Raw genomic sequence first — 14,599 nt, 5'->3', positions numbered from 1 at the left:
GGAACTAGAGGAGACCTTCCATACACATGATGGGAAAAAATGCCTGGAAGAGGATGGTCTCTCTGAGGAGTTCTTCACTACCTATTGGGAAGTGGTGAAGGACCCCCTACTGATGGCTTTCCAGGAGATTTTCACTTCACGACACCAGATGACAGGGAGTCTTTCGACAGGCCTTATTAGTCTTCTCCCCAAAGGGGAGAAGACTATTAAGGCCCCAAAGGGGGAGACCGGTTGGAGCTTTCCCAGTGAAGACTAATAAGGCTCCAAAGCTCCAATTGGTCTCTCGACCGGTTGGAGCTTTCCCAGTGGAGACGGTGTAAGATCAGAGGATCGAGGTATAGCTGGGATTCAGTAGACAGTGTGAGAGTGAGAGACAGAGTTGAAGCACGACACTCAAGAGAATAGACTGAATGAGTGTAACCTGAAAGTACAAAGTACAACCCTTAAACCTTAGGGTTGTAGGGGGTGTTCACACCCGACACACACTAAGTGCCCAAATGTGTGTAACATAAGCATATAAGTACATACGACAATAAGATCATAAGTCTGGGGGAAAAAACCTCTCCTACCGAGAGTAAAAAGTGCCCTAGTGTCCTACTGATCACTGACACTCCCATATGATCGTAGGCCTAAGTAAGGCGTGAGTCAAATACCCAACAAACCCCCCTGGAGTGAAGAGTGATCAAGAGTACAAGGATCATCCGCCACCAAAGGATATCAAATTTAAAGCATCTCAAAATGCTTCAAATTTGTCACGAGGAAGAGCTTTGGTGAAGATGTCTGCCACATTACTGGTGGTAGGACAATAGACAAGGCTGATATCACCTGCATGTAGCCTCTCTCTGACAAAGTGATAGTGAATCTCAATGTGTTTCGTGCGAGCATGAAACACTGGGTTCCGTGCCACTGCAATGGCACTCTGACTGTCAGTGAACAAAGGAGTAGGCTCAGTAATAACAGATACATCCAAATCAGCTAGCAAGCGTCTAAGCCATACGCATTCAACTGTGGTAGTGAAAGCTGCCTTGTATTCAGCTTCACATGACGATGTGGCAAGAGTGGATTGTTTCTTGCTAAGCCAAGAAATGCAAGAAGAGCCAAGAAAGAAACAATTGCCACTAGTGGAGTGACGTGTATCATAATCACCAACCCAATCAGAATCATTGTAAGCATGTAACTGCAGTGGTCCCCCCTTGGCATAAAGCAACCCAAGAGAACGAGTACCTTGCAAGTAGCAAAAAACACGCTTGACAGCTTGCCAATGTGACATACGTGGCTGATGCATATACCTGCTCAAAGCTGAAACTGCAAACTCTATGTCCGGCCTAGTATTGCATAGATAGATAAGACATCCAACTGCAGGAGCATATGTATGTATATAAAACAAATCACTGTCATCATGTAATGACACTTTCAGTCTAGGTTCCATGGGAGTACAAACTGGCTTGTAATCCTGTAAGCCAAACTTCTCAAGAAGCTGCCCAATATACCTTGATTGTGATAACCCAATACCTCGAGCATTATGTATGAACTGGATGCCCAAGTAGTAATGCAAAACTCCCAAGTCAGACATGTCAAAAGTTTGCTGCAAATTTTGTTTGAATGCTGAAATCTGATCAGCATGTGTTCCAGTGAGCAAAAGGTCATCAACATAAAGATATAAAATCAGCATAGATCCCCCTTCTTTACATACATAAAGGGTAGACTTAGATGAGCTGTTTAGAAACCCCTGACCAAGCAAGAAAGCATCTATTTTTTCATACCAAGCTCTAGGAGCTTGTTTCAAACCATATAGTGCCTTTTTAAGCTTGCATACCAAATGTTCTGAGCCTTCAACTGCAAAACCAATGGGCAGCTGTACATAAACTTCCTCCTGAAGTTCCCCATGTAAAAATGCAGTCTTGATATCTAGCTGATGTACTGTCCAACCATAATGTGCAGCCAAAGCAATCATAGACCTGATGGTCATCATACGGGAAGTAGGAGCAAATGTCTCCTCATAATCAATGCCCTTTTTCTGTGCGTAGCCTTTAGCTACCAGCCGTGCCTTGTATTTATCAATGGATCCATCTGCTTTTCTTTTCAATTTGTAGACCCATTTTGTTCCAATGGCTTTCTTCCCAAATGGCAAGGACACCAAATCCCAAGTTTGATTCTTAGTAATAGAATCTAATTCAGCTTGCATAGCTGCCATCCAATGCACACTGTGTTGTGCATCCTCATAACATTCAGGCTCCTCATTATCAAAAGTACTTGCTGCCATAATAAACTCCATGGTATGTGCTGAATCATGCAAACGAGTTTGCCTTCTAGTACGACCAGCCATGGGTGCCTCCAAAGGACTATCTTGCATAGTCTGCAAATACCATCTAGGTAGTTGTCTAGCATCCTGGCTGTGTGCAAGCTCTTGCTGAATTTCAGTTTCAGCATGATGCTGAATATTCCGATCAGCCAATGGCTGAATTTCTGCACTTTCCATAGAAGTAGCTGGCTGATCATTAGGTTCATTTTCTGAACCTCCAGCTGAATCACCAAAAGTAATGGGCAACAGCCGTTCAAAAACATCACGGGCAGCCTGATATGTGTCCAAACCAGCCAAGGATAATTCTGATTTTTCATCAAACACAACATCCTTGCTGACAAAAACCTTCTTCGTAACGGGATCATAGAGTCTGTAGCCTTTGCTCTCATTGCTATATCCCATAAAAATGCACTTAACAGCCTTGTTGTCCAATTTTCTTCTAAGTACCTGTGGAATATGGGCATAGGCAAGACACCCAAAGGTACGAAAGTGACCAATAGAAGGTTTACAGCTGTTCCAAGCCTCAAATGGTGTGATGGTCTTCAAGGCTTTCGTAGGGCATCTGTTCAAAATATGGCAAGCACACATGACTGCTTCCATCCAAAAACTATGAGGCAAGCTCTTTGCCTTCAGCACACATCTAGCCATCTCCATGAGTGACCGATTTTTCCTCTCTACTACCCCATTCTGCTGTGGAGTATAAGCTGTAGTATACTGATGGACTATGCCCTTCTGCTGCAAAAAAGAATTCAGCATAGAGGACATGTATTGCCCCCCTCGGTCCAAACGGAGAGTCTTAATTTTGCATCCAGATTGGTTTTCAACAAGTGCACTGAAAGCCAAAAATGCATCGTACACTTCTCACTTCTTTTTCAAACAGTAGACCCAGCAAAAACGTGTGAAGTCATCAATGAATGTCACAAAATAATAACAACTACCCAATGACATGGTCTACATAGGCCCACAAACATCTGAATGCACCAACTGCAATCTGGTTTGTTGCTCTGAAAGCAACATCACGAGGAAATGAGAACCGATGCATTTTCCCCAAAATGCATCCCTCGCATAAGTGCTCAGGAGGTCTCTCCAAGAGAGATAAGCCATCCAGCATCTGAGTACGCTGCAAAAGCATCAAGCTGCCAAAGTTTACATGCCCCAAACGAGCATGCCATAACTCCGCCTGTATCATAGCAGGAGTAAGAGTGAATGTCAAGTATGCTGACTGATCTACTGAAAGAGCATCCAACTCATATAAACCATGACACAAAGATCCTGTCAAGACCAAAGTCATGCATTCTTTTTCTCTAACCATGCAACGGTCATCATCAAAGGTGACCTGCATACCACAACGTGCCAAAGAAGAATTAGAAAGCAAATTCTTCTTGATTCCAGGCACAAATAAAGCATCCTGCAGGCGGAGAATAGAGCCATCAATGGCTGTGAGCTGAATTTCCCCAATACCACGAACAGGGTATGATGAATTATTGGCACACTGTACCGATTTCCCAACGGGAGGTGCACTAACTGAAGCAAACAAATCTCTGCGAGATGTAATATGTCTAGAAGCACCATTGTCAAAGAACCAAGTGTCAGCATCCTCTGTAGAGCTAAGTGCTCTATCGGCCCAAGAGATGTCATAACTGCAAGTGTAAAAACAATAGTCCTTGTCCACAACAAAGGACGTGGACTCACTAGCAGTGGAAGGAGTAGTAGAAACAGACATTCTTGACTCCTTCTTCTTCTCTTTGGCAATGCGCTTTCTGCACTCGGTGATATAGTGGCCCGGCTTCCTACAATAATGACATTTTCCTTTCTTTGCTTGCGTCCCCCCTTGTGACTGATTCTGCGATGTGCCCGAAGTGCCAGAACTCTGTGGAGCATTTTTCACCTTGCTGTCCTTGCCTTTCTGTCTTGCCACAAAAGCCTGCTCAGAGACTATAGCATCCACACCACTATTTTTCCGTGTTTGCTCCTCCTCTAGAAGAAAACTAACTAGCTGAATGAAAGTGAGTGGGTGCTCAGCAATCGTCATGGTGAGGTTTAGTGCAGTATGAAAAGACAAGTACGAAGGAGGTAAGGAATTCAAGGTGGTGGATATCAACTGTGCATCCGAAAAATACTCATCTACATTCATGAGCTGCTCCCTCAAGTCCTGAATCTTATTTAAGTGATCCTGCATAGAATCACCTTCATCCATCTTCAGAGTTTCCAACTCTTTCTTCAAGAAAGAGATCCGAGTCTCATTCTTTCCTGCAAACATATGCTCCAAAGTCAACCATGCATCTCGTGAAGAAGATGCCGAACGGATATGAGGTATGATGGACCGCTAAACTGCCAGAGCAATCAGCGACAAGGCCTGTGCATCACGGGTATCCCAAGCTTTTTGAGCTGCAGTTCTTGGAGGAAGTGGCTGAGGTGGAGCGGGCTGAGGTCCCCGCTGTCCACGTGCGCCATGGGGAGGAGGAGTAACGGGAGCTACAACTCCCGGTCGAGTTTCCTCTCCACTGACATAATCCCATAAATTCTTGGCCACTAATACATTCTTCATCATGAATGACCAAAGGGAATAGTTGTTTCCGTCCAGTCCGTCTTCCTTGGATACATACGTAAAGACATCACCTCCCTGATTTTGCCATGATGACAAATTTCCAAAGACAAAATGAGCAATGTTAAAGCAGTATGAACTGGAAACCTGCAAATTTCCAGAAATTGCAGCAAACACGTTTCTGCAATTAATGTGCAAAGGCGTACTCTATCAGAAAACTGTCTTTTAATGCACGCTTCCCAAGGTGCAAACAGTGCACTGCAACGCTGTTATCTCAAAATACCCAAAAATTTTTGCTAAAATTTCTGTCAAAACAGTCTTTCTGTGACTGTACCAGCAGTTCAAATGCAACTGCCCACAAAATAAACAAAAGCCCCGAAATTTCTGATGATCCAGTCCAGAAATTTGCATGAAATTTATCCCCCACTTGTTCTGTGCTTGCCGCGTGTGAACCTCCTCTTCCAAAACTGTGTTCTGGGCTCTCCAAAATTTATCCCCTACTTGTTCTGTGCTTGCTCTCCAAAATTGTACCTGATGCAGAGCAAGCTGGCGAGCAGACGCAGGTTGCTGACGTGGACACGTCAGACTGAGGGAAAACAGTCGCGAACTGCTGACGTGGAGGTTTCAAAACGGCGAGCAGGACGGGCTGACTTGCGGGCTGCGTGTGGTGTGTGGTAGGTCGTCGGACGAGCGAGCTGCGCAATGGCAGGTCGTCTGGCGGGCGGGCTGCGCTGTGGGAGGTCGTCAGGCAGGCGGACTGTCTGACGTGGTACTGTTGACGTGGACGACAGGCGACGCAGGACAGTCTGACAAAAATCACGTGGGCGAAGAGTCGAGCTGGCGATAGTGCTGACGAAACTGACTGCTGACGAGACTGACGACGGGCAGACTGACTGCTGATGTGGAGCTGGAGCTGGCATCGCCCTTCAAACTGGTGGCGACTGACGAATTTGCTGGAGGCAGACGTGCTGGAGCGGAACTGGCGTGGACTGCAAACAGCAGACTGCAGAGGCTGAAGCTGAGTTCAGAGCTGAGCTCTGATACCAAATGTGAGATCAGAGGATCGAGGTACAGCTCGGATTCAGTAGACAGTGTGAGAGTGAGAGACAGAGTTGAAGCACGACACCCAAGAGAACAGACTCAATGAGTGTAACCTGAAAGTACAAAGTACAACCCTTAAACCTTAGGGTTGTAGGGGGTGTTCACACCTGACACACACTAAGTGCCCAAATGTGTGTAACATAAGCACATAAGTACATACGACAATAAGACCATAAGTCTGGGGGAAAAAACCTCTCCTACCGAGAGTAAAAAGTGCCCCAGTGTCCTATTGATCACCGACACTCCCATATGAGCATAGGCGTAAGTAAGGCGTGAGTCAAATACCCAACAGACGGATCACCTTATTGTCAGTGGCCTATAAGGCATTGGCAAAGATGATTGGTAGGCGACTACGCCCCGTGCTTCTAGACATCATCCATGACACAGAGATAGGCTTTGTCCAAGAAAGGAGCATCCTAGACAATGTATTTACCTTCTTTGAGGCGACTACTCTTGGATTTCGAGAAAGCTTATGACAAGATGGACTGGGATTTCCTAGAGGGCACCATGGTGAGGTTGGGATTCCCCCAGGTTTGGATTCGTAGGGTCTTCGCCCTTTATAGATCGGCCACCAACAGGGTTCTCATAGGTGGAAGGTGAGGGGAGGAGTTTCGGCTGGAGAGATTGGTTTGACAGGGCTGCCACCTGACCCCATACCTGTTTCTACTCTTTGCATAGCCAATGTCTCACTTCCTCAGGTCACGTGCAAGTGGAGTACACGGCATCTGACTTCCAGTGAGAGAGGAAACTGAGTTGTTAGACTTAGAGTATGCAGATGATACAACACTCTACATAGAGGACCATGGGTTGATGCTGGAGAGAGTGAGGCTGGCTCTTCACGTGTTCTATTTTGCAGCAGGAGAGAAAATCAACTAGCAAAAGTTGGTTGGTTTCCTCACAGACCTGAACTTCAACACGGAGTGGGACGGCCACCTGGGATTTAGATGGGCGAGCGACCATCTAGTACCTAGGGTTCCAAGTGGGACTCGACATCACTCGTGCCCAGCAGTTTCTTATTGTCCTTGATTCTATTCGGAGGAAACTGATCTACTGGAGCACGGTCGTCTCTGACTAGCCGGCTGGAGGCCCGGTGGGTAACCAGGTTCTCTTAGCAACGGCCTGGTACATCGCCTCGTGTTGGTGCTTCTCCTCATCATGCATAGTGCAACTTCACCGCCTAGTGCGGAATTTACTTTGGTTAGGGTCAGATGGTTATAGGGATTCCAGGGCCAAGGTGGCATGGGCGACCATCATACAACATCGGTTAGAGGAGGGCTTGGGATCACAAACCCAGAGTATCAGAGTATGGCCCTCTTGGGCAAGGTAGTTGTTAGGGGCCTCACACTAGGCGGGCAGACCTGGAAGGTCTTATTACAGGAGGGCCTCCAGGACTTTAGACTGAGGCTTGGCAGTGAGTGGAGGCTGTCCCTGAGATGGATCTTCACGTCAGCCCAGATTATTACCCCCCCCCCCCCCCCCCAAAATCAACTTTCCTACGTACCTTACTTTGCATGTGGCAGGGCCTCCGTAAGGCCGTAATCCAGAGCCCCCTAGGCTGCCAGGAGGAGATAGACCGTTAGCTGGTGATCTGGAACCCCCAGGTCAAAGATTGGGTAGGGGCACAGATCGGTGAGCGCCCCCACATCCAATGGGCTGGGGCCCAGCTCGTACCATCAAGACATAGTGGGAGGTGTACAGGATGGCGGACGAGGAGGTGTTGTAGCGAGTATCAAGCTGCCAGAGAGGAGTGGAGTTGAGGAGAAGGAAGATAGACGCATCAATATCTCTGGAGTGGCTTGATCCTCCGATATGAGAGCCGATAGAGCCCGGGGAGGTATGGGCAGCTAGGTTTTGACCAGCAAGCATCCCCCTATAGGTGGCAGGTAGAGTGGGCGATGCCCCGCAGGTGACTTTCTTCGCCGTTTAGAAGGGGGGGTGCTTGGCCCTTAACAGAGAGCAGCAGGATGAGGGGATAGACGCCCTTTCGTGGAGGCAGATTTGGGTGGTGGGCCTTCAGGGGAAGACATGGCGACTGGACCCCTATATTTTATGGAAGGAGCTTAGGGAGTGGCGCCTTTGGATCTGGGAGGGCACACCACTTAATGAGGTGGAGTGGGATCCAAGAGAGTGGCTATGGCCGGCCACTGCGGTTGCCAAGAAGCCATCGAGGTTCGTGGAGTACACTGCGAGGATTGGCAAACACGTACTAATGCAGGAGGATATGGATTGGGCGCCGTCACGTAGCAAGCACTGGGAGGAGCACACCATCACAGAGCCTTTCCAATGGACCTTCTGGCGCCGCCTATGGGATAGCTAGAGGCCGAGGAGAGTGTCATATTTCTTATGGTTTGTGGCACATGGAGGCTTGGAGGTGGGAGGTTGGCTTGCCCAAATGTAGGTGGGAGGTTGTAAGCGTTACACACAGCAGCCTCAGAAAACCCCAAAGCATTGCCTTTGGTCATGTGAGGAGGCGCAGCTTGTGTGGAGAGGAGCATGCCGCATCCTTCACCGTATAGCACCTAGACTTGGATGCATCTCATGGGGAGCATTCTGTTGGCAGGCAGTCAGCCAGAGCCGTCACCTTCTATATGAGGCCGGGATGCAGGACACAATATTAATTATTGAGGCACGGTCATGCTACGCAGGGGTCGGTTTGGAGGCTCTACCCATCCACCAAGTACTGGACCCTATAGCAGACCGCTCGGAGGTATGAGAGATCATAGGGAGTCTTACTAGATGGCATATCTGGAAGGCACGGTGTCAGGAGGTTTTCGCCAAAGAGAGACTTTCAGTATAGGCGACCTTAGCGCAACTCTAGACCTCCATCATCCACTTCCTCCGTGGCCGATGGGACCAGGTGAGTCCAGGGCTCATTAGGAGCTCCGTTGTCATTTCATGCGTACTTGGGGCGGCCAGGACCTGTTCTTTGTGATGTAGGCAGGCAGGTCCAGTTGGAGCATGAGCACCCCGTTGTAATAAGTTTTTTTGAGTAATATAATCAACCACATTTTACTTGCAAAAAAAAAAAAGTCTCACATCTCAAATGTAGAGCAAAGTTGTGTATTAATTTTTGCGATAGCTGTAGAATTTGAGCTAGTGAGTAATATATCATTAACATACAACAAGATATAGCTGACTCCCATGCTAGTAGTACCTGCATTTAGATTTGGATCATAGGGGATAGAATGGTATTCATGAGTCTGTAAAAACTCGTCCATCCCATGGTACCAAGACCTCGATGCTTGCTTCAGCCCATAAAGAGCTTGCCACAAGTGAAATACCTTGTTAGTCTGGTTAGTGGAAGAAAAGTCAGTAGGCTACTCCATATAGACTTCCTCCTTCAAATAACCATTTGGAAAGGCACTTCTGATGTCCATTTGATAGATCATCCAACCTGGTGAGCAATGAGCATAAAAAATAGACGAAATGATGTTAACCGAGTGGTAGGTGTGAAGGTTTCCTCATAGTCAATGCCGTGCTTTTGCTTGAAACCTTGCACTATAAGGAGAGCCTTGTATTTGTCTGAAGTACAATCAGCCTTTAGCTTGGTTCTAAAAATCCACTTCGTCCCAATGACTGGTAGGATGATCAACCAATGTCCAAGTCCTGTTTCAATCAAATACTAGCTAGTTTCTTCTCCATGGCCTTACGCCATAGAGGATCCTGGAGAGCCTCTTGCCAATTGTTCGGCTCAGAATGTGCAAAGTAATCAATTGTAAACAATGGTGTATATGAAGGCTGAGGGGCAAGCCAAGCAGACCTTCTAGGGCCCTCCTCTGGAGAAAAATTTAGTGGAAGGATCCCTGATTCCCACATGGTTTGTTGGTACCAACGATGTAATGGATCTCATGGAGAAGGCCTGGGAGCTGAAGTATCTATAGGAGGGTCAGGAGCGGCAGTAGACTTGGCTCAATAGGCACGATCTCAAATGATGTGAGTAGAGGTAAGGACGAAGAGTCTGGTGCAGAAGACTACATGATGTCCGTCTCATCAAAGATAACATTTCTTCTAACGATTACCTTGTTTGTCTAAGGATCAAGCAAATGGTAGGCTTTTGCTTCAAAAGAATAGATCACAAAGATCAAGAGATCTACTTGAGGGGTGAGCTTTTCTGTCTTGTCATCAAGACTATGCATATAAGCATGACTATGAAAACTCTGAATGAGAAATAATAGGCCTAGAGCCAAAAACTGCCTCGTATGGATTCTTTTTAGGAACCACCACAGTGAGCATCAGTTGACGATGTATACGGAAGTGTTAACAGTTTCAACCCAAAGGGGCTCAGGGAGCTCTGCTATGAACAGCATAGAGCATGCCATATTGAGAACTGTCCGGTTCCTACACTCTATGACTCCATTTAGTGGGGGAGTTGGTAGAGGTGAGCTGGCATGCGATGCCTTGTTCCTGTAGAAACTTAGAGAACTCGTGGGAGGTAAACTCGCCACTAGAATCACTTCTCATAGTATCCACATGACGACCAGTCTATCAGCAGCACCCAAGTACTAAAATAAATAAAGGTATCCGACATGTATTTTAGGAAGTACACCCACATGTTTCTAGAGAAATCATCCACTATCAAAAAGAAATACAATGTGCCATTCAAGGCAACAATAGATGTGGGACCACAATGGTTTGGTGCAATTGTGGAAGACCTAGGCCAGGGGCCAGGTGGGCGACATTGGTCGCAATGTCTAGCGCAGGTGCAGGTGCTCACGGAGCTGAGATGGGGCAACATTGCAGGCTAGGAGCAAGGTGTTGGAGCAGGTCAACAAGGGCTTGGGAAAACGAAGCGTTGCTCAATGGCAGCACAGGTAGGGTAGCCACCACAGAGTACCAGTGGGCGGCAGCGCTTGGGGTAGCGCAGGAAGCACAGGCGTAGGTGTTGCAGGTAGTGGGCCTGCCTGGTGGTACTGCTGGCAGCAACTGGTGTCCTGGGCCGCTGGCCTGGTGTTGCAAAGATTAGGTCCGTTTGGTGGTGGTGGCTAAACCAGAAAGGCGCTGCCTTCGAACTGACCTCCAACCAATGACAAACCTGGCTCGGCTAGTGGGACTGGAGCTACTGTCACTGCGAGTGGCAGCTTAACTGGTGGTGGCCACTAGCTCAGCTGAGCTAAGGTGAGCTAAGGGCCAACTTTAATACCAAATGTGAGAGGAAGGAGAGATTGAAGCTCAGCTGAGAGTACAGTTGACAATGTAGAGTGTGAGAGCATGACACCCAATGCAATATTTTGAAGTGTAAGGTGCAGGTATAAAGTACAGCCCTTAAACCTTAGGGTTGTAAGAGGGTGTTCACACCCGAAGAATATGAAACACGATAAGTGCCTAAAACTGTGTAACATTGGCATATAAAATAAAAGAAATAAATCTAGGGGAAAAACCCTCTTGTACGGAGAGTAAAAAGTGCCCTTGTGTCCTAATGAAGATCACCGACACTCCTCTATGAGCATAGGCATGAGTCGGAACCCGACATTTAGCACACATCTAAGGTCATGAGTCATGACTGGCAGGGTGAGAGGAGATAGATTCAACATTCGTATATAATTCAAAGAGGGATGCCAAATAGCTCCTTTCTTGTTTTTATTTGTAGTGGAAGCCATAAGATCTTTTTTGAGAGAGAGGTCTGCGGGCATCAAAGGCATTAGGCTACCCATACTTGAGTTAGTGAGGATCTTTGAGGTCAGATTTGCAATTGCCATTATTAGAGCATGGAGATTTGTATCTCTGGGGCTTCACGAGATCCCCCTAACTCCTATCAAAGAGAAGAGGAGATAAACTCTTCTCTTTGATCATTATTTGAGATCAGAGTCAAGCAAAACTTTGGACAATGGACATACTTGTCATGGGGGAGATTCTCTATACAAGTCGCTACGTTAATGGAGGGATTATTTTGGATTTCAGGAGTTGCCATAAGAGAAAGGCATAGATTACATGGAGTTCCATGAGATTGGTAGAAAAATACAGCTACCTCTCTTCTCTAGAGGGGATATCCAGACCGTCTCTTCTCTAGAGGGGATATCCTTCTAGCAGTTATTGCATCTAGCAGAGACAGGATATTCGCTTTCACGGTTGAGGAGGATGGCCGCCTCCAACGAGAGGATCTTGACCTTATAGCATGGAGTGGTGAAGGCAAAGGATCAGAGTAGTAGCACACTTTGAGAGAAACTCTGGCATTTTAACCCACCAGATTAGTTGTTCACACAACCATTGTATTTTTTATGTACATAGTTACTCTTCACAGAATTCCTTGTACTTTGTAATTACCTCAGGGGGGTTTCCCTCCAATGTATTTTTTTAGACTTCTCTTTTCTTAGGGGGAAAAAAGGAATATCTCCGAGGTGCTATTACAGGAAGAAAAAAAAAAAGAATATCTCACCATGGTTCTGTCTACACCAGCCCATCGATGAGAACTTGATGCATCTATTCTGGTATTGCCCAGAAGCGAGAGCTCTGGAACAAGGTCTTTGGTACTATGGGCAGAGAAGGTTTAGACAAGAGACTTAGCATAAATCAAGCCATTCTGGGAGTCAAAGGGAATCTGAATGAAGATTCCAAGAGAATGTGGGACATGATCAGAGCTCTTGTCTGCAAAGTATATCTGGCTGGTCTGCAATGCTGTAATGGCAGGGTGTATAAAAAATGACGGGTGCTATAGCCAACTGCCACTATCCTTTGTTCCAAGATACCCTTCTGTGCCTTAGACAGGCAGGCCACAAACATAATTGCTGCAAGATTGCATACAGGCGCATTAAGAAACACCACTAGCTGATTGCCTTAGTTCTGATGAGCTAACAGTCTTTCCTTTTTGGAGCTGTATCATTTTTCATCTTTAATTAATATATAGCTCACCTTTTATGCATTTAAAATACATTTAGCTTTTGCATTGGATGTTCTTAATGATTTTCAGCTGCTGTCACTTCCAAGTGCATGTTCTTTCCTATTAAGAAAATATATGCCATTTGTGGATAACTTGGAACTCTAGACTGAATAAAAGAATCTCTTAATGAACCACACCAATGAAATATAGAAGGTGGAAGTTTTACTGTCCAAAAAGCCATCCTATCATTTCAGGGAAAATGACAAGGTGTACTTGTCCATTTCAAAATGTGCATAATGTGAATATTTGTGATTGACTGAAATTTGTTTAACCAGAACCTGCAAACTTTGTAACTGAGCTTGAGTCTTGCTCAACAATTCCTCATCAAACGGTAGTTTCTCTAGACCATGCACAGCATTCTCAAGTGTGATGGCAACTTTCTCCATCTGCAGCTCAAATAATAAATTTCTTGTGTCTGTCTCTTTATCCTTCATCCCCCAGCCTCCCTTCTCCATCCCAGCCACAGAAAATAAAAAATTTATTGTATTTATCAGAGTCATTATTTCTCATTCTTTAAAGCAAGAAAGAAAAAACAATATCCTTAATGATGAAAGTGCTACAACCTCCAGGCCTAGGAAACAGAACCCAAGTATGACTTGAAACAAGGTAGCCAATCACCACCTGTAAGGAATCAAGATCCTCCAACAAATTCCTCTAACTATCCTATGGGAGATCCATTACAACAAGGCTCAAGACCCTAAAATAAAAATGCATATTTCTCTCATAGATAACCTTATTGCTATCTCACTGCAGTTGTTTGATCCTCCAACAAGCTCCATGTCAAACAAACTCCAGAAGGCACAATACTTGAATTTATTGTAAGACACAAGAGGTCTCTAGGAATTGTACCTTGGCATCTAAATATAATGGCTATTTCTCGAAACCATCCATTAATGCCTCTTCATTGGCCTCCTCCAAATGAGACAATTCCTAGAAAAGATGAAGAAGTCCCCTCTCAAAAATTACACAACTCTGACAATATCCCCACTCCAACTGACCATGAAAATTGTGACACATGCATTGGCGATTACTATCAATGAAAATTTAAGAGGTGAAGAGAAACAAAGGAGATAAATTGGTAGACAAAGGTGGAATTGATATGGCAAGAGATGGGACTCCAACTGAATAACCTCTATGGATATAGGAGGCTTTGTAAGACAGTGAGGTTAGAAGTGGCTCATCGAAGAAAATATCCACAACTAGCCACCACCTCTCACCTCTCAAGGACAAAGAGCCAATAGCTCTCAATCACACAAAAGCAATCAATGACACTAGATCTAGAAGACAAATCATCAATACTTGATGCTATCCTCTTGACAATCAATACAATGAAGATGGTCTTGGTCCCACATGTCAGTAAACCAAACTAGTCCATGCCAAAGTCACCAGCATGGGCACGGTTACTGTGTTTCTAGCACATCTCAACTAGTACTAGTATTCACTCTCTACTTCTAGCTCTCAAGCTCTAGGGAAGTTGACTTGCTCACAAATTGGCACTAGTACACTAGATGATAGATTGGTTGATATCAATTGATATGATAGCTCTAATTGGAAATAGAGATTTTGCTGCAAATAGTCTCCTATGTGCCAAAGTGTGAGCTATGGGAACAAACTCTAGGTGAGATGGGGTTGGTCATTCAGGTATGCAGTGAAGTGAAGGTAGGAATGGATTCCAAATGAATGTGTGTCGAGTAGGAACGTGGTATAAAATGGGAATCGCCATCATGGAAATGGAGTACTTCACTACTGAGGTTAAGCTACAGAGGGAACAAACTCC

The 14,599-nt window shown here is 45.6% G+C and overlaps 1 protein-coding gene across 1 annotated transcript in view; it reads right to left on the bottom strand.

The window, feature by feature from the left end:
• LOC148019318 (uncharacterized) overlaps positions 1-14,599 on the bottom strand; it is a 204,429-nt gene that overhangs the window by 72,674 nt on the left and 117,156 nt on the right. Inside the window, exon 10 of the mRNA XM_087660921.1 lies at positions 13,101-13,208. Within this exon, the coding sequence (XP_087517047.1) occupies positions 13,101-13,208 (108 nt within the window). The remainder of the gene's footprint in view (positions 1-13,100; positions 13,209-14,599) is intronic.

The sequence above is a fragment of the Lygodium microphyllum genome, chromosome 20 (assembly GCF_053477565.2).
Source record: "Lygodium microphyllum isolate KBCC chromosome 20, Lygodium_microphyllum_v1.1.10, whole genome shotgun sequence".
Classification (NCBI taxonomy): domain Eukaryota; kingdom Viridiplantae; phylum Streptophyta; class Polypodiopsida; order Schizaeales; family Lygodiaceae; genus Lygodium; species Lygodium microphyllum.
The sequence above is the reverse complement of the archived record's forward strand: the minus strand, read 5'-3'. Positions and strand labels throughout refer to the sequence as shown.